A 21,275-nucleotide genomic window follows, 5' to 3' on the forward strand; every position below is an offset into this window, starting at 1 on the left:
ATGGACTAAAATTCAATACAAAAGGAAGAATTTGAGGAGATATGTGGTGAGGGGATGGTCTAGATCTGTGATTTCTAAGCATGAGGAAAAAATCCCTCTCTTAATGCAAACTAACAACTGTTCTGCAAGGTATTAGATGAGAGAGTTTCCTAGGGGCATCTCACCTAGGATTCTGTATTCAATATAGAAGCAGGGCTTGAACCTAGGTCTTTGGTTGTTGTTGTTATTGCTGTTGAGTCATTTCAGTCCTATCTGACTCATTGTAACCCCGTTTGGAGTTTTCTTGGCAGACACTGGAGCAATTTGCCATTTCCAACTGCAGCTCATTTTACAGATGAGGAAACTGAGGCAGAGTTAAGTGAGTTGTCCAGGGTCTCACAGCTAGTAAGTGTCTGAGTCTGAATTTGAACTCTTGTCTTCCTAACTCTAAACCCAGAATTCTATCCATTGAGCTACCCAGTTGTCCTCAAGGCATACCTGACTTCAAATCCCTCTCTCTAGCCACTATACCACATTGACTATCTGGAAGAAATTATAGAGAGCATGGTAATCATTAAGGAAACTAAAATGTTGGTGAATTTGCTTCTGGATCTATGGTCTTTCATTTCATTTTGATGAATTTTTTTAAACTTGACAGGTAGTTTAGATAATCTTCTCTCTTTAAAAGAAGAAACTTAATGGTTAAAAATTCTTTTGTGGGGCGGCTAGGTGGCACAGTGAATAGAGCACCAGCCCTGGAGTCAGGAGGACCTGAGTTCAAATCTGGCCTCAGACACTAAACACAAAAACTAGCTGTGTGACCTTGGGCAAGTCACTTAACCCCAAATTGCCCTCCAAAAAGCAAAAAAAATTCTTTTGTGATTTAATAAATCCAGATATATACAGTACAAAACAAAGACAGTATGAAAGGAAAGTGGACAGTTTAAGAAGGAAGTTAGGGTGATAAAAAAGGGAATGGACTGATGTGAACAAAATAGTAAACTTAAAATATTTTTCAAAATCTTAATTCATACTGAACACTATCAGTGACTGAGATTCTAGTGTTTTTAGTGATAGGTGGTTAGCATGGCTTCTGTTTATTTTAGGCTCAGAGAGATTAAGGAAAAATAGAGAATGATTAATCTGATAATGGTATTGCTATTTCTAATTGGAATAATGGGACAATGTAGTGCAGTGGTTAGAAGGAAAACAGGGTGAATCATGGTGAAGTAACAAACTACCTTGAAGCAGGAGCAATCAAATAGATAGCTCTGAAAAGGCCAGTCCCATCTTTATTTAACAGTTTAGTGCAGTTGTCTCTTCCCCACTAAGCTCATCCACACTGAGTGAAAGTACTTTGTGTTACTTGGTGAAATTAAATCTCAACAAGATGGTCCTCACTGAGGGTGTCTCTTCACTTACCAAAATTAAAATCCTGGATAACCATTTTCTTTTAACCATTTATAAAATATAAAAATAACCATTTTTAATGTTTGTTTTTAAAACTTGGAGGCAATATGTAAAGACAAAGGTTTGGTCACTTTTTTTTTATTTTGCTATTTAGGGCACTTTATAATCCAGAGGAATAATGAACTAACATCATTTTCACCTGCTGTCTTTGTTAATAATAATAATGGCTGGTATCTATACAGCTCTTCAAGGTTAGTGAAGAACTTTACAAATAGTATCTTATTTTATCTTCACAATGAGGATTATCCCCATTTTACAGATGAGGACACTGAGTCACATAGGATTTACTTGTCATGGGTCACACATTAAGTGAATTTCTGATTCTAGTTTTGAACTTGGGTCCCCCTGACTCCAGGTCCATTGCACCATCCCCAATGCCACCTAGTTTCTATAAAAACAAGTTGAAAGCTTGATCATTCATCATTTTTACTATATAATTGACATCACTAGGAATTATAATATCCTAGGAAAAATTAATTGCTTTGAAATGAATTAGGTATAAAGTCAAGAAATTTCTCCAATGAAAAATGAAGTATAAGAGGTCTCAAGGTACAAACTTTTGTTGTATTTGTTGTTTGAACTTTCACTTTCAAAGTTATCTTGAATTCCAACTAGAACGCTGTTAGGTCATATAGTGAGTAGAGTAATAGATCTGGAGTCAGAATACCTGAGTTCAAATGTTGTTTCAGATATGTACTAGTTGTTAACTCTTGGTGAATTACTTAACCTCAGCCTCAGTTTCTTCGTCTATACAATGAGGCTAATCATTTCACCCATCTCACAGGATTGTTGTGAAGATTAAGTGAGATCATATATGTAAAGTACTTTGCAAAGCATAAAGTACTATATAAATTGTTCTGGGCTGGGCCTGATTCAGGCCAGTACCTTGTTAGATTAGGGTCCTATTAGAACAAAATGAGATTCTCATAGGTTGTTCACCAGTTAATAAGGAAAGGACAACTTCCCATTTCAATCCAGTAGCCAATCGTCTGAGAGTCCCCAACCATTCATGGCTGTTTCATACTCAGGTGACAAGGAAGTAATGTTCATAGTCTGAGTCCTTGGTCCTATGAACCAACCAAATCTTAAGGAAACTCTCTTCAGAACAAGGCATTCTGGTGCAGGGAAATTTATTATCCAATGTGACATTCCAACAAGACAGCACACTTCTTCTGCCCCCTCAAGGAGTTTAAACTTTTTTTTTTCTTTTATATTATTTATTTATTTTTAGTTTTCAACATTCATTTCCACAAGATTTTGAATTACAAATTTTCTCCCCATCTTTCCCCTGCCCCCATCCCAATATAGCAAGCCTACTAAATACTCCTTCCCCCAATCTGTTCTCTCTTATATCTTCCCCCATTCCCCCTCCCAACTTTCTAGTATGGCAAGGGATTTCTATACCCCAACGCCTGAATATCTTATTTCCCAGTTGCATGTAAAAAACAACCTTTTTAACATTTGTTTTTAAAACTCTGATTTCCAGATTCTTTCCCTTCTTCTCTCCTAAGTCACCTCTACTGGGAAGACAAGCAATTCAATATAGGTTGTACATGTGTAGTTACCCAAATGTTTCCATAGTACTTATATGGTGAAAGATTATTTCCTTCCATCCTATCCTTCCCCCCCACTTATTCTACCTTCTACTTTGACCCTGTCCCTTTTCAAAAATGTTTGCTTCTCACTACCCTCTCCCCCAATCTGCCCTCCCTTCTATCATTCCTCCCTCTTATCCCCTTCCCCCTTACTTTCCTGTAGGGTAAGATACCCAAATGAGTATGTATGTTATTCCCTTCTTAAGTTAAATTCCATGAGAGTAAGGTTGACCCATTCCCTTTCACCTTCCTGCTCTTCCCCTCCATTGTAACAGTTTTCTCTTGCCTCTTTTATGTGAGATAATTTACCCTAACCTATCTCTTCTTTTCTCCTCCCAATATATTCCTCTCTCACCTCAATTTTATTTTTTAGATATTATCCCTTCATAGTCAACTCATCCTGTGCCTTCTGTCTATGTATACACATATACACACACTCACATATATATTTACATACACATAAACTCTCCTATACATACATATATGTATGTATATACACACACATATACATATATATTCATTTCAAGTATCCTCATACTGAGAAAAGTCTTATGAGTTACAATTATCATTTTTCCATGTAGGAATGTAAATAGTTCAACTTAATAAGTTCCTTATGGTTTCTTTTTCCTGTTTGCCTTCTCATGCTTCTCTTACTTCTTATATTTGAAAGTCAAATTTTCTGTTCAGCTCTGCTTTTTTTCATCAAGAATGCTTGAAAATCCTCTATTTCATTGAATGATCATATTTTCCCCTGAAACATTATACTCAGTTTTGCTGGGTAGGTGATTCTTGGTTTTAGTCCTAGCTCCTTTGATCTCCAGGATATCATATTCCAAGCCCCTTGATCCCTTAGTGTAGAAGTTGATAGATCTTGTGTTATCCTGATTGTGTTTCCACAGTAATGAAATTGTTTCTTCCTGACTGCTTGTAATATTTTCTCATTGACTTGGGAAATCTGGAATTTGGCTATAATATTCCTAGGAGTTTTCTTTTTGGGATTTTTTTCAAGAGGCGATTGGTGAGCTCTTTCAATTCCTATTTTGCCATCTGGTTCTAGAATATCAGGGCAATTTTCCTTGAGAATTTCTTGAAGGATGATTTCTAGGTTCTTTTTTTTGATCATGGCTTTCAGGTAGTCCAATAATTTTTAAATTATCTCTTCTGGATCTATTTTCATGGTCAGTGTTTTTTTCCAATGAGATATTTCACATTGCCTTCTATTTTTTTCATTTGTTTGGATCTGTTTTATAGTATCTTGATTTCTCATAAAGTCATTAGCTTCCATTTTCTCCAGTATAATTTTGAAGGAATTATTCTCTTCAGTGTGCTTTTCAAATTCCTTTTCCATCTGGCCAATTCATTATTTTAAGGCATTCTTCTCCTCATTGGTTTTTTGGGCCCTTTTTGCCATTTGAGTTAGTCTATTTTTAAGGTGTTATTTTCTTCATTATTTTTGGGTTCTCCTTTAGCAGGCTATTGACTTGCTTTTCATGAATTTCTCGCATCATTTTCATTTCTCTTCCCAATTTTTCCTTTACTTTTCTTACTTGATTTTCCTTCTTGAGCTCCTCCATGGCTTGTAACCAAATTCACATTTTTCTTGGAAGATTTTTATGCAGGAGTTTTGACTTTGTTCTCTCCTTTTCATTCCATGTTTTGATCCTTTTCATCCCCAAAAAAGGATTCTGTGGTCTGATTATGCTTCCTCTACTTGCTCATCTTGCCAGCCAATTACTTGACTTTTGAGCTCTTTGCCATCATAGAACTCAGCTTCCAGAGTGGAGAGAGCTGTGTCCCAAATTCCTGAGGTTTCCATAGTTGCCAGATCTATGACGAGGGTGCCCTCTCTTCAGCTACCACAAGCTCTGGCACACTGGTCACACACCCCAAGACAATCACCCAAGACTGCAACCCAGATCCAAGGAGATCAAAGCAAGAGCAATTACCCTCTGAATGGTCACTTGGTCCCCCTATGATATGTAGGCCAGGAGCTCCAGAGGCAGCCATGGGGCAGCAGCTGTAGCCTTCACACCTCTGCCACCTCTTGCCCTGGGGGCAGGGGCCAAACTGTACTCTTCTCTCACTCAGTTTCAACAGAGTTCCCCACTGACTTTTTACTTTCTTTTTGGCCTTTACGTGTTGAGAAGTCTGGAGTGCTGAGTCTCTCTGACCGTAACTAAGCTGTGGTCTTCAGATAACAAACAATACCTTCCCCAAATTGGACTCAAAATCTTTCCATCTAGACAAGATTGGTCTGAACTTGTGCCTTTCTGATAAGGTCTTTGATAACAGAGGGTAGTTTCTACTGAATGAAGACTTTATTAAAGTCTCGTGTGGTGCAACGTTCTGTTTTTATCCATTATTTTACACTTCATCTAATTGTTACAATATGCCAATTGCAGACCAGCAATATGGCTGAGACATCCATAGACACTGAGATTGAGACAGACCACTAGCCATGAGGAGTCAGTTTAGGAATTTAGTGATCTTCTCTGTTCCATCTGTAATGAAGCAATTGACTATGAAGCATTATTAGATACCTACTTTACCTAGGGCACTTAAGATTCAAGGACAAAAGCAAATGGCATGATCTCTGCCTTCAAGGAATTTTATATTTTACTTGGAAAGGCAACACATATTCACAGAAAATAAACTTAGGAGAGGCACTAGCATCTATGGGAATCGAGACATTGTGTTGGAGATGGTATTTGAGATGAGCTGTGAAGAAAATTCAAAGCACAGATGAGAAAAGAGAGAAACCCAAGCACCATGGGTAGCCTGTGCAAGGCCACAGAGATGGGAGATGGAATGTCAGCTGTGAAGAAGGACATTCCAGTGCTTAAACACAGTGCCTGGAACATAGTTGGGGCTTAACAAATGTTTTGTGGATCGAAGGTAGAGCAAGAAGTCTAATTTGCCTGTATCATATAGTGTGTGAAGTAGAGTATTGGATAATAAGGATGGAAAGGTACAATGGGTTCAGCTAGTAAAGAGCTTTAAATGCTAGAGGAGCTTGTCCATATTCCATATAGCTGCCAAAGCAATTTTCTTAAAGCACAAGTCTATGTCAATACCCCACTTAATAATTAATTTCAGTGGTTTGCTATTATTTCTAAAATGGAATATAAGCTCTTTTGTTTAGTTTTTAAAGACCTTCACAACCTGATCCCCACCTGCTTTTCCCACAATAAACCATTGAACTCCTTGAGGTCAGGGATGGTTTCGTTTTTGTCATTTCTAGAACCTAATATAGTAGCTGGCATCTAATGAGTGCTAAATAAATGTTTGTTGTTTAATTAAGTAGCTGCCTGCCTAACTGACTGACTGATTGATTGATTGATTGATTGATTTTAGAGGCAAGAAGGAGCCATAAGTGTTTACTGATCAGGGAAGTGACATCCCAGACCTTTGCTTTAGGTATCATCACTTTGGCAGATATGTTGGGAATAAATTTGAAAAAGGAGGAACTCAGGCCAGGAAGGTAAATTAGGAGTCAGTTGCAATAGTACAAAGGAGAGGCTATTAGGGTTGACTTTGGGTAGTGCTTTGGAGGTAGAATTGACAGGATTGAGTAACTGATTAGATATGTAATAGGAGAGTCAAGGATGACTGTGAAGGCAAGCCTGGGTTACTGGAAGAATGGATAGCCTCAGAATAAATAGGGAAATACAGAAGATGGGTAGATTGAGGAGAAAGGATAATGAGAACATAAGTTCCTTGAGAGTAGAAACTGTCTCCGTTTTTCTATTTTTAACCCCAGCACTTAGCACAGTGCTTTGCATATAGTACATGTTTAATGTTATTTTTCACTTATTCATTCATTCACTCCTTTATTCATTTATGATGGTGGGGGCAACCAACTAGAAAAAACAGAAGGATATGGGATCCACAGTACAAGTAGAGAAGTTGACCTTGGTAGGAAAAGCTTCATCAGATGTTGGAATAAAGGAAAAAACAATGGAGAATAATGCCAAGAGTTTTGAAATGTAGAGGGAGCACCTAGAAAATCGCCTCTATTTTTTTCAGTTAAGTATGAGATGAGGCCCTCTGCTGAATGGGTTTGGGGAAGGGACAGAAGAGATGGGTTGGAACAGCTTCTGTGGGAGGTGTGAGCATCAACTTGGGAGGACTTAAAGTTATCACCTTGCTGTATTCAGGGCCCAGTTAAGATTAACTAACATAAATATGTAACAGACCCAATCAGCATAGCTGTATGACTTCCTTCCCAGGATATACTCTTCACCCCCTTCTCCAACTTTCTCTACAAGGCTGTGATAACCTCTCTAACCTAGAAGCTCTCTCCAGACCTGGTCTTCCTTGTAAGTACTCCCTACCCCTTTCACCCCTCCTCTGATTGACTGGTCCTTCCAGAATCTCCATTTTAAAGAGGATGCCCAGGCCACTCATCCACACTTTCCTTTCTCTCCAGACTACAACCCTGACTCTCCTCCAGTACATTTGTACAGGGGTGTGCTAGTGTTTAATAATCCCTACTCTCCTCCCCCCAAAAAATGTTCTCACAAAACACTTTTAAGTTCAATCAACAACATTAACACTTTAAGTCTAGACAATGAAAAAAATAAGTCAAACCCTTACTTGTAGCAGTCTCTAATTCCTGAGTTGTAAATGCTCACACTAAAAATCTAATAATTGGTTCTTCTCAGCTAGTTTGAACTGTTTCTAGCACACCCCTGCTTATGTGTAAAAAAGATATTAGAGGATATTCTTTACAGACAGCTGCAGTTGGTAGGGGGAAGGATGATAAACTCATCAAATTCTGCATCCAGATGGTGATGCCATAGTAATCTTTGTACCTTCATACTGGTTGTCCCCATATCTGGAGCACACTCCCTCCTTCACCTCTGCCATACAGACTCCCTCTCTTCCTTCAAAGGAAGCACCTCCTTCCAATTAAAGTATTTCTTGAGCCTTCTAATTGCCATTGTCCTGTAGTAAATCAGGGTTTGCCAGTTTCATGGCAACATGGATAGTGTTCCCTGAAATGCAATGGGACTATTACTATTTTGATTGAACCCTGTCTCCCTCGATAGAGCTTCCTGGTCACCTGACAAGGCAGATCCTACCTATGTGGAGTCAGGGCCCCTGGATTTGATTGATTTCCAAAGACCACACAAACTACCATATCTTGCCCTGCTGATAGAGATGGAGACTGTGTCTAGAGAATGCTACAAGGACACAAGGGCTCCTATGTCCTAGTTGGATAACCTTGCTCCATTAGGACAAAGTAAACCTTGTATGAACTTCTCAATGACTCATGCCTCATTTTATTCCAAGATCAAACCTTAATAGGATGCCAGAGTTAAGGCCACCTCTACCACCTTCCATCTAGACTACCTTATATTTAACTTTGTATTTAGGATATTTGTATTTTAATTTGCATATATTTATATGGCATAATATACTCCCTTATCCGCCCCCTCAATTATATTAAGTTCCTTCAGAAAAGGAATTGTTTTGTTTTTGGTATTTTTATCTCCAATATCTAGAAAAGTGCCAGGCACATAGTAAGTGCTTAATAAAGCTCAGTGATTTATTAATAAATCAAAGAATAGTTTCCTTTTCCTTTTGTATAAGGGAGAAGTCCTATATCTGATGTGTTAGAAATACTCCCTGGTTTTTAGAGGTTCCAGGATAGTGATTGGTGGGAATGCCATGGCATCTGGTTTCTATTCCTTCATTCACCACCTATTTGGTCCCTCTCAGACTAATTTCTTTCAGTTGTAAAGTGGGAATAATGATGTCTTTACTTCTTGTCTCATAGAATTCCTATAATTTCTATATGATACTGATAAAAGCTCTTTGAGAACTGCAAAGCACTATCTAAACACAAGATATTATTATTAAGAGTACTGCTAAATTTCATCATATTCATATCAAGGAAAATAAAAGCCATGCTTTGAAATAGACCTGGAAAAAACAAAAACTCAAAAACAAATGCAATGAATCTCCATGGTGATTTAATTTATTAATGTTTTAATTGATTTTACATCATTATCATTTTTCAATACCCTCTCCACAAAAGAAACCTCTTTTGTAACAATGAAGTATAGTTAAGCAAAACAAAGTGATACATCGACCGTTTGTGTTAGAATATGTCATTGTCTCTCTGCAACCTTTTTAAGTAAAGTCCCATCCATTTAGATCTTATTTGAGTATATGGTTTAAAATGTTGATCTAAGACTAATTTCTGACAAATTATTTTACACTTTTCTCAACAGTTCTGGGTGAAAAAAAAATTCTTCCCCTAATCGTTTGTTTTCTTAGATTTACAGAAAATTTGTTTGCTGTATTCAGTTGTTTCTAGATTTGATTTCTCTTTTCCACTAATAGTTTTGATGATCATTGTTTTGTAATATATTTTGAAATCTGGTGATGCAATATCTTTCCTTCATGCCTTGAGATTCTTGAACTTATACTCCTCCAGATAAATTTTGTTATTATTTTGTCTAATTTTATAAAGTAGGCTTTGTCAATTTGATTGGCATAGAACTAAATATGCTGAGAAATTTAATAATATAGTACTTTTTATCATATTGACCCTAGCAACTATAAGCAATGTATCTCTCTCCCATATGTCTTCTTTTGCTCCTGTAAAGATCATTTTGTAATTGTATTTCTATAAATTGTGAGTGTATATTGGTAGATTCTCAGATATTTTATGGATTTTTAGTTATTTTGAATATTATTTCTTTATGTGTATGTGTGTATACACACACACACATGTGTGTGTGTTTCTTTGTGTGTGTGCATGTCTGTGTGTATATAATCTCATTTGATCCTTATAGCAATCCACCAGTTAGGTGGTACTATTATCTGTTTTACAGATGAAGAAAGTGAAACTAAGAAAGACTGTGATTTGTCCTTGTTCACACTGCTAGTAAATGTCAGACATGGTATTTGAATTCAGGTCCAAGTCTGGTAATCTTTCCACAACAACACGCTGCCTTATGAGCAAGAGAATCCTATAATCAGTTTATTCATCTATAAAATAGATGTTAGTCATATTTGCAGCATATACCTCAGGGGGTTATTGTGAAAATAAAAAGAGGAAAAAATGTATGTTAAGCATTTTCCAAAAATTACTGTACTAAATAAATTCCAGTGTTTGTGTTTAACCCATGGTACCTATGGGAGAATGAATTCTAAGTTCCAAACAACCATACTACAAATTTTGGAAAAAACAACTTCTTTATAAGGAGAAGACTCTTTAAATTTGGAGTTAAAAGTCAATGGCATTAAAAAAAACAAACCTCCTCCTTTTCCTGATACTGCTTTAGCCCTGTCCCTAAAACTATATATTCTTTGTTGATTGTGTCACAATGATTTGATATAAACTAATAATTCTAAACGCCATAGATATATATACGTATGTACATAGCTAAGTGACACATTGGACAGAGAGCTAGGCCTGAGTCAGGAAGACTTGAGTTCAAATTGGACCTCAGACATTTACTAGCTGTGCGATCCTGGGCAAGTTACTTATCCTTTTTCTGCCTCAGTTTCCTCTTCTGTAAAATGGGGATAATAATAGCACGTACCTTACAGGGTTGTTGGGAGGATCAAATGAGATAATAATTGCAAAGCATTTAGCATAGTACCTGGCACATAATAATACTATTTAAATATTAGAGTGTGTATGTGTATATATGTGTGTGTATGTGTGTGTGCTATATATGTGTATGTGTTCATATACACATACATGTGTGACTATAAAATTATGAAACCGAATTTTTAACCATCACCACAAAAGCTGATGAATTTAGATGTCCATGTTGTTCTTGAAAGCAATCACTTTGGAAAACTGCGAATTTATCTCAATGAGGCTGCTATTTCTCAAAGCCCTTTTGGAATTCCCTTTTTTGGAATTGCCTTCAGAGTTATATAAGCAACCCACACTTATTACTTGTTGCACCTTTTAAATTGCTATAACCCACCTTGGTCACCCATATTATTCATGAAAATTGGCTCTGAATTACTATTGGCTGTTTCCCCAAATCAAATTGACTCTGAGATAGTGATGATTTGTCACCAATTAGGGTATTCAAAAGCACATGCCACATACTCTGAAGCCAATCCCCAAAGAGGCATTCCAAAAACGCTTTGAGCAATGGCAGCATTGTTGGAATAAGTGTTTAGCCTGCCAAGGTAACATTTGTTAATCTGAATAGGGATGCTATTCATTTGGAGGTATAAGTTCTGGTACATTTGTCAAAAAATCGCTCACCTTACTTTATAGTCATATTGTATACACCTATTACTTTTTAGATTATTCCAGATCAGGCCAGATGGAATACACTGTAAAAATACTAGCCATTATCATCAGGATAACTTAATTATTGCCACAAGCTACTGAATATACCCATGTAATAGAGCACCTCACAAAAGGCTTTAAACAACCAAAAAGATGAAATCATCTATGCCACACTAAAGACAGTTAGCATTTAGTCTTTATGTTAATATGATATGGCAATGACTGCTTGCTAATGATTTCCCTTCTAGACCAACAGTAAAATATGTCCATACAGGCAACTTAAAAGTGAATATGTTCATATGTAGTTAAGAAAGAATTGTTACACATTTTTTTAAACATAACCACAATGCATTGACAAAAGGAAACAGCTCTCAATATTTCTAACATCAGCTTTCCTCTGCTACAAATCTCAAAAAATTTAGGTTAAAATCCAACATTACATGAATAAAGGTAATATTTGCAGGATCTCTCAAGTACCATAAGTTAAATAGACTAAATGTAGCTAAGGTTTCCCATGAGGACACATTACAAGTCTTTATGCTCCAAATAGTGGACTATATCCACAAGAAATTACTTCCCTAGATATAGTGGGGGTTTGGCCCTCCATGAGGCCAGTACATCCAGGGGTTCTGAAGGAGTCAGCATGAGGCTCCCAAGTAAAATTACTTTCTTCCACCTGCCTCCACATCTTTAGGTGCCATTGTCTCCACACACAATGTTCCCCACACTCTTTCTCTATCACCTCTAAAACCTGGAACAAAAGCATGTTAGGAACCTTTCTCTAAGCCAATTTAATTTTATGATGATTTGTCTATCCTATAATTCTTGTTAACTACATAATTTTCTACCTACTAATATTTTGTATTATAAGTATTTTAAAAGTAGTTGCATGTGGGTATCTTTGGTCTACCTAACTAGACTGTATAGTTGCTAAAGTCATGAAACAGAGCTTTGATTTCTTTGGAATTCTTCCTAAGTCCTTAGTAAAGTGCTCAACACTCAAAAAATTAGTTTGGCTGATTTTATTGCTTGAGCCACCATCATTATTTTCCATTGAGTTTTATAAACTAAATTACCTAATATCTTCCCTCTGTTAGTATGAAAGATGAATTGGTGCCTTCAACTTTGTTCTAGTTCTATGTCTCCTTTAAAGTATTGTGAGATCAGGGCAGCCAGGTGGCGCAGTGAGTAAGAGCACCAGCCCCGGAGTCGGGAGACCTGGGATTGGTTCTGGACTCAGATACTTAACACCCATACAAAATAACTGGCCATGTAACCTTGAGCAAGTTACTTAACCCCAATTGCTTAAAAAAGCATATCTCTTTCAGTAGTTTGGAAAAAAAAAACGCATGCTTTCACTAGGTTAGATTCTAAGTGGTCTAGGAAGTTTCTTTACATAAGAATGTGATGATGACATGGCTTTTAAAATGCATGGTAGACAGATCAATCAACTTTATTTGTGGCTTTATGAGTTTATTACATTTTGAAGCATTCTTCATGTAGAAATACACATTCTTACACTATCTCTCCAGCTCTTGAATATACTTTCCCATACTTGTCAAAAAGAACAAATGGTGGAAACACAGTCTGGAAGTTCTAGGAGGAAAAAGAGAGGGAAAAAAGATTTAAAGTAGTTAGACATATTTATGCCATCTAAATTTGTTTCAATTACAATGAAAAGTCACAAGATACAAATTAATTTTGATTTCAAAATTATAATCCTACTTGCTAATAGATAGCAATAATACTTCAAGATTAGAAAGTCATTAGCTAAAAGCAAGGGAATAATCCATCCATTAATTTAATAAAAATTAATAATACCTACAATGTGCAAGACACTTTGTTAAATTTTGTGATGATACGAAGGTGTACCAAACAGTGTTTCTCCCCTCAAGGAACCTATAATCTATTGGAGGAGGCAAGACAGAGAACTAAGATATAGAATAGGGCCATTAGTGTCATACCTATATTTGCAGGAATTCTGATCCAAGATGGGATACACTTCTATTCAAGATGAAGATATGTTTCTATACCTCTCTATAAATGCTCTGTGTGTGACTTTTTCTTTTTAAAATAGCTAATTAACAATAAGACCCTCCCTTCAAGGAGTTTATATTCTAATGGGGAAGTGAACATGAACATAGATAGGTATATATCAATTCTATGTAAAGTAGGTAATCTGATAGGAAAAAGCATTGAGTTGAATGATGGAAGAGGAGTACATTCAGGATGGAAGGAAGGGATGGAGAACCCACATGGTACCATCTCTCAAAGGATATTATTTTCCAGCTATTTTAAAGGATCTTTGTGGCTGTCTTCTAACTGTCCTTCATTGTCTGCAGACCTTCTGGGTCTAAGCAGTCCTGAGTACAGTCAAAAGATTATATCAAGCTTCCTAGTTGCTATATCTTCAATGTTATTCAATGTTTTTAGACTACAGTAGTGCATTGCTGAAGAGCCTTGAGCATTTCCAATTCTTTCCCAGTGTTATTTATGTAGTTTGCTTTTTTACCCCACTGGTATTATGATTAAGAATATGTCATAAACATTTTCCTTCGGGAATATTTTCTTTGAATATTTTCTCAACTATTGCATTGATAAATTGTGTGGCAGAGCGGAGAGTCAGCCCTGAAGCCAGGAAATTTGGGTTCAAATCCTGCCTTTGACACATACTGGCTATGGGACTCCCTATGCAAGTCACTTAACCTCAGTGCCCTAAGCAACTCTCTAAGATTGTAAATTGCAGAGAAAGTGCTGACCAGTACTGGTAGAGTTTACTCACCCGGGACTTACTCATGACAATGAAATTACAGTCCCTAGACCTATGTTATAATTTTAGTTATGAATAGGCCTTAGATATGACTGAATTTTTTACTGCAGAAATACTTTAGAAATCATTTCAACATCAACTGCGGAAATCCAAAAGGTACAAAGCATGAAGGTACTGGAAGTTCCTTATTATGTTGCAGCACTGAACTCTCTAATATTTGGAACCTGATCTATGATTTGTTCTATAAAGAACCTTCCTGTGTGCCAGACAATTCCTTCCCTTAATGCTGATCATCAACTCTAATATAACTTAGACTTGAGGTTAGCGGAAGATGTAGTTCTATAATCTAATATTTTATCAGGGGCTGATCACTTGTACCCAGGATCTTCTGTTGTTAATCCGAATCCTCTGTCCACTAAACTATGCTGCCTCTTACCTCCTAATATACATAATAATAACAATATTCAACTTAATCAGTTTTAAAATGAATCTTCATTTTAAAATACCCATTTTCATGGACCTGCTATTTCCTTTTAAGGATACAAAGGTTTCAAGTTTAGTCCTTTAGAATAAAGTTAAGAAGGCCAGTGTGTTCTTTGCTCCTATCAAAATATCCCCAAAATGTGATGGTAGAGAAGGGTGGTAGTGATGCTAATATCCATAAGTATATTATCTCGATTGTTTTGTTTCATGCTTATGCTACAGTCTACAGATAATTGGGTATGAATTGTCCCAAAATCCCTTACTGTCATAGATACTATTTTTGTTTTTTCAGTTTTCAGTTTGAATTCCTATTTTCTTGCCCAGGGAAAATAGCCCTCTCTCACAGTGAATCAATCCAGCTGGTATCGGATGTGAGAAAAGGTGGATATATCACAAGGGCTTCTCCGGCTTCATGAAAGCCTGCACTGATCACTATGTGCTAAATGTGATTCTCATAGAAATGCAGGTCATTGTGACATGATGATGTGTGTTCACTAGTGGAAATGAAACAATCTGCCCAGTGTTTGCATTGTCTTGCTCATAAATAGAATTCTCTCTCTTTTTTTTGCCTCCCCCCCCAAAAAAAAACCCCACCAGCTTTTCTGAAAAATAACTTCATCAGGAGAGAAAAAAAAAACTGGAAATGGTAAATCTAAATACAGCTGAAGCCCTCATTTGCCAGAGCAGACAGCTTTTACTATTAGGATGCCCAGCCAAACACAAATAATCCACTGCCAAAATGAGCTCCTTGGGACAATTTAGGAGTCTTTTGAAGTGAACGGCTTTTTGAGCTGGAATGAAGCCCAGGTTCATTTTCAAGCCCAAGTCCAAATGACAAAGAGTAAATTTCCTGTGCCCCTCACCCCCTTAGTGTAAGATTACTTTGAGCTGAGTGCTGCACGGTTTATCTAGTTATTCAAAGCTATTTTACCAGTTACTCACAACTGAGCATTTAAACAACTGGCCAGGGTGTCAAAAGGGAGGAGGTTTGGTTCTTTTTGACCACATCTCGAGAAAACTTTCAAGAGAGGGAATGGGGTGAAATAAAAATGTATCTTATAGATAAATTGTATATACAAATATTTATTTTTAGGTTTAAAAAAGGTTAGGTTTAAAGGTTTTAAGATTGAAGGTTTTAGGTTTTAAAAATCAAGTTTTCCTTTAAGTCTAAAAAAATGAATGACCTCCAGTCTGAGGTACATATATGTGTCTACATACACACATATACATACATATGTACATACATACACACACATATAAACACTCTTTGGGATCTGAACAAAGGTCTTGAACTTTGGGATCTTCAATCAATCACTCAAATGAATATTTATTAAATATATTAAATGCCTATCATATGCCAGAAACCATGATAACCACGGGAATATAAAGAAAAAGCTAAAATAGTCCTTGTCTTCAAGGACATTACACATTTGAAAAAAATCAAAACTTTCTCACCAGGGTTTGAGTTCCCTAAGATAAATCTGAAATAATATCTGGGCAGAATCTCTTTACTACCACTGTCCCCACAACGAGATTCTAAACTAGTCAGTACCCCATTAGCATCAGAGATGCTAATAACATATAACCATAACCTAGGTTCCATTAACTTGTTTAAAAAATAATTTTGATAACATAATTGATTTCCTTTGTAATCCTATATATTTTATTTTATGCACCAGACTACCAAAGAATCCCTCTCCTCCCCTCTTTCTCTTTCCCCCTCCCCCTCTCCTTTCCTTTCTCTCCAGCTTTACCCATAATTTCAATAATGTAAGAAACTTCTAAAAATACAGAAGGCAACTCTTATGCAATATAAGAATTTTTCAGAGTTGACTGGGGTACTGAAAGGTTAAGTTACTTGAGTGACTGACATACAACCAGTAGGTGTTAGAGATGAAATTTGAACTAGGTCTTCTTAAGTCCAAGGGTAGCTCTTTATTCACTCTGCCACGTTGATTCTCACTTTGCAGGTAAAAAAATGAGGCCCAAAGAAGGTGAGTTTTCCCCAAGTCACATAACTAATAAGTAGCAGGACCAGGACACAAGTCCAGGACTTCTTGATTCCAAATGTACCACCTTTTTTCATCACACCATATTACCAGTTTGAGTTGTGGTGCTGGAAAAGACTTTTGAGAGTCCCTTGGACAGCAAGGAGATCAAATCAGTCAATACTTAAAGAAATTAATTCAGACTGTTCACTGGAAGGTCAAATATTGAAAGGTAAAGCTTAAATACTTTGGCTATATAATGAAAAAATGAGACAGTGGAAAAAACCCTGAAGTTGGGAAAGATTGAAGGCAAAAGGAAAAGGGACAGGAGAGGATGAGATGGATAGAGAGTGTCATGGAAAAAACAAATGTGAACTTGGACAGACTTCAAGAGATAGTAGAGGATAGAAATGCCTGACATGCTATGGTCCACAGGATCATGAAGAGTCGGACATGACTAAATGGCTGAACAACAACAAAATATTGTCTCTTGCTATATTGAAGTAATCTTCATTATTAAAGCGTTGAAAGAGACAGAAAAAAAATAAAATATAGAAACTATTTCTTTCCTTACTTATACCTTTCCTTATCAAGGAGGCAGGATAGTACAACTGCAAATAACTATAACAATTTCTAACATTCATGTAACGCCTTAATGTTGCAGAGTGCTTTCTAGATATTATTTCATTTGATCCTCATGATAAACCTATGAGGTAGGTGCTACTTGGAACAAATTTGGAGCTAGAAAGGACTTCAAATCATTTAAGATTAATCCCTTCAATTTCCAGATGTAGAAACTGAAGTCCACAGGGAGGCTGATTTGCCCAGGGTCATATAGGTAGAAAAACAATGCCAGAAGCACCATTAGAACCAGGTCCTCTTATTCCCAAAGCAGTGTTTTTTCTTTTCATCGCACCATAGTTAACCATTCCAAATACTAACTGTGTGACCTTCAATAAGATCTTTTATGAGTTGTGCACCTCAGTTTTTTTTCATCTGCAAAATAAGAATAATACCTTCAGTACCCACCTCATCCAATTGTGAGGAAAGTGCTTTGTACATCTTCACAGGTGCTATAGAAGTCTGAATTGTTATTCAGTGTGAGTTCTAAAGAAAGCATCCTTATAGACTTTGTGCCCCCAACCCCTTATTACATCAGGCTGTGTGTACTGAACTTTTGATTAAAATGTTTAAGTGTCCTCAAAGAATTTATGCTTTTGTCTTGCCATTAGAATACTGGATTACATACTTGAACATAAAAAGATATTTTCTCTCCATATGTAACATGTGAATTTAATTTGCTTTTGTTAAAAATTAGATGACAGTTGACTCTTGCTTCACTGACATTATTAGAAGATCAACATAATGTAGCATGGATTTTAAATTGTAGCTGATTCAAAATCATTCCCATTTGGCTTTAAAATGCATTTTTGTACTGATATTTAAATGTATACAATGTTGTATCTGGGAACTTACAGCACTTAAAACACAACAATAAAACTATACTGTAAAGACCCAAGATACACACACACACACACACACACACACACACACATACACACACACAAACAAACACATTCTTCCTAATCTTCTTAGTGCTTTACTTTTTGGTCTTTTTTCTGGATTTAATTTTTCTTTCCTTTCACTTTTTTTGTACCTTTCCTTCCTTCTCTTTTCCATTAGATTTTCTTGACTGTGATCAGTTTCTTCACTTCTATTCAATTTTAGAGAACATCAGCTCCATATCTCTCCCCTCCATCTGAAGCTCCCTGGTTTCAACTCCACAGAGCAAGATGCCTCTCTCAGGATAAGTGATCCTCAGGATCACTTCTAATCTCATCACCTTGCTGCTATCTCAGTCTTGAATACTCAGATTGCTTTCCACCTCTCTCAGCCTCTTCTCCACTCTGATTGAAGTTCTGGAGGGTGGAGTACTAGACTTATCCCCAAACTTTCCTTTATACAGGGCAGACATTTGATTTGCAGACTACTACTCTATATAACTATAGCTGTCCTTGATTCCAACTCTAGCAAGATGTCCCACCAGGTACCCCCTGGTTTCTCTACTTCACCCCCTTCCCAACTTTCTTTTTTGTGTTGTTTTCCCCCAGTAGATTTTAAGCTCCTTGAGGGCAGAGGCTTTCTTTTTCTTAATTATACCCCCAGCACTTAGCACAGTAGTTGGTATAAGTGATTAACAAGTGTTTATTGAATTGAATTGAGCTTCAAACTATCCAAGTCTAAAACTAGGGCATCTAATATGTCCTTCTTTATATATGGTTTTGGCAAATACGGGTTGACATGATTTCAGCTCTCTGAGAGCTACAGCCTTAGGAACAAACATGAAAATAACACTAGCTTACTTTTACACAGCACTCTAAAAGTTCAAATCTTTAGGTAATGGTTCAATCAGATTTGGGATTTAAGGATGAAAAACACAATTCATACGGAATTGTAAAAAATAAGATGTTTGCTTCATTGTTATGGTAAAAGTCTTGTGAGAAAATTCCCTCTGAATACATACTGGCACCTGCTCTGCAATTTACAATCTTAGAGATTTGCCTCAGGCACTGAGAGGTTAAATGTCTTACCAGGGCCAACTGGAAACCAAATCTTTGAACTCCATGCCCCTGTCTACTACACAACACTACCTTTCCACGGTTATATTAAGTTGTTAAAGGAAAAAAAATGGCAAATACATATGAGGGAAGGATGGGAATGGGAAAAGAAAGGAAGAGGAGACAAGAGACAAATTGGCAGTCATCTAGCCTTCTTGTACACAAGAAGGAAACACTTGGGTTATGTGTTTATGCAGTATATATATGAAGCCTGATTAAGGAATACTCCCTTAGTGTTTGGTAGGATTTAAGAAACTTGATTGAAGAGAGTTTAAGTGTAATGTGATCTGGGTGTAAGTTTTGGGAAGCATTTTTTTTTTCATTTATTCAGCAAGTATTTATTGGACATTTATTATGTTCAAGACATAGTGTTAGGCATGCAGGAGGATATGAAGAAGACGACTGCTCAAGTTGTGCTTCGAATTCAGGGATTTGTTTTTACTGGGGTTCATGAATTTATACACACATATACATATAATTATTTAAATATAATTGGTTTCCTTTGTCAAGTCAAATCAACATGCATTTATTAAGCACCTGCTATGTGCCTGGCACAGTACTAAGTGATAGAGATTAAAAAACAATGGCAAAACAAAACACAGTCAGTCCCTTCTCTTAAAGAGCTCATGGTCAAGCAGTGGATATAACCTGTAAACAACATGTAAATGAGACAGGAAAAATCTGACATAATCTTAGAAGACAGGCCCTATCATTGGAAGTAAAGTCTTTTCTTAAAGGTGGAATTTTATCTGGGACCTTAAGAAAGTTGAGAAAACTAGGAGATAAATATGAAGGAAAGAATTTCAGGCATGGGAGAACAGCCAGGAAAGATGCACAGAGGGAGGAAATGTAGCCTCTTGTGCAAGGAATGCCAAGGAGATCAGTATCACTGGGTCACAGATTAATCTTATGTATCTTATTTAGGCATTTAAAAACATTACTCTTAGAAAGAATCCATAGACCTAATCAGACTGCTGAAGGGGACCATGATAAAAAAAGGGTTATGACCCCAACTTTGATAATGGTATAAAAATGATCAAATGTGGGTCATCAAGGAAGTTTATCAGGAGGGAAAGAAAGACCAGGCTAAGGAACAGGCAAACTAGTAAAGGGCTTTGAAGTGGAGAACGAGAATCTTAAACTTGATTTGCAAGGTGAGAAGCCACAGGAAAAAGGGAATAACATTATTCAAAGTGATGTCCACAGGAGATAACGATGAGTCAAAAATTTTAATTAAATACAGCATCTGCAGTATACTACATGCTTACAGTGTCATCAAGAATCTCTGACATGGCGAAAGCAAAATATGCTGGAGATTTCACAATAAATAAGTATTTACTAAGCACCAACTATGTTAGGTGCTGGGAATGTGAAGGAAAAATGAAGCAGTCCCTGCCTTCAAGGAGTTTACGTTTTATTAGAGGATAATGACAAATTTGCCCAGGAGCAAATGCAGAGAAGATACAAATTAATACAAAGTAACCTCAAGTAACTAATAACCTATTATGAAGGTATAGTGTAGGAAGAGACATCTATATTGTGCTTTGACTTCAGCAAGGCATTTTGGGAAGTGGTAGTAAGGCACAAGAGCCTTGAAAAAGTGACAAGAATGACTTAGGCAAAGGCAGAGGGCAGAGATGGAAGATGTTGGACACAAGAAATACTTAGGGTCAATGGCAGTAAAGCCCAGGATCTGGAGCTTGTAAAAAATGCATAGGCAAATAAAGTAGAATGTTTTGTTACATTTTGGACAAGAAGAAGAAACATCTATTTTCTGGGGACAAACAATGACATGAAGCATAGGTATTCAATTCTAATAGTGCTTCATCATCTCCATCAACTGAACAAATATAGAACAGGGAAGAAATGGGTCATTAGCAATTCACATGGAAGACTTAGAAGACTAGATGTTCTATAACTGAAAATAACACCATCCTCTTTTTTAAATTTTTTTAGAGGGCAATTGGGGTTAAGTGACTTGCCTAAGGTCACACAGCTAGTTTTGTGTGTAAGTGTCTGAGGCCGGATTTGAACTCAGGTCCTCCTGACTCCAGGGCCAGTGCTCTATTCACTGCGCCACCTAGCTGCCCCAACACCATA

The 21,275-nt window shown here is 36.7% G+C and overlaps 1 protein-coding gene and 1 long non-coding RNA gene across 3 annotated transcripts in view; one reads left to right on the top strand and one right to left on the bottom strand.

Annotated features, from left to right (window-relative positions):
* Positions 1-21,275, top strand: part of LOC138144645 (uncharacterized) — a 157,472-nt gene that overhangs the window by 25,749 nt on the left and 110,448 nt on the right. The gene's annotated exons all lie outside the window — the stretch shown is intronic.
* The window catches only part of SPATA17 (spermatogenesis associated 17), a 282,415-nt gene continuing 273,919 nt past the window's right edge, over positions 12,780-21,275 (bottom strand). For both annotated transcript variants that reach the window (XM_069066027.1, XM_069066028.1), the window contains one exon: positions 12,780-12,912. In XM_069066027.1, coding sequence (XP_068922128.1) covers positions 12,832-12,912 — 81 coding nt within the window. In that variant the 3' untranslated portion in view covers positions 12,780-12,831. The remainder of the gene's footprint in view (positions 12,913-21,275) is intronic.

Source organism: Petaurus breviceps, unplaced genomic scaffold (assembly GCF_028583685.1).
Source record: "Petaurus breviceps papuanus isolate PSGF00001 unplaced genomic scaffold, PetGlider_PUasm1.0 90702, whole genome shotgun sequence".
Taxonomy (NCBI): domain Eukaryota; kingdom Metazoa; phylum Chordata; class Mammalia; order Diprotodontia; family Petauridae; genus Petaurus; species Petaurus breviceps.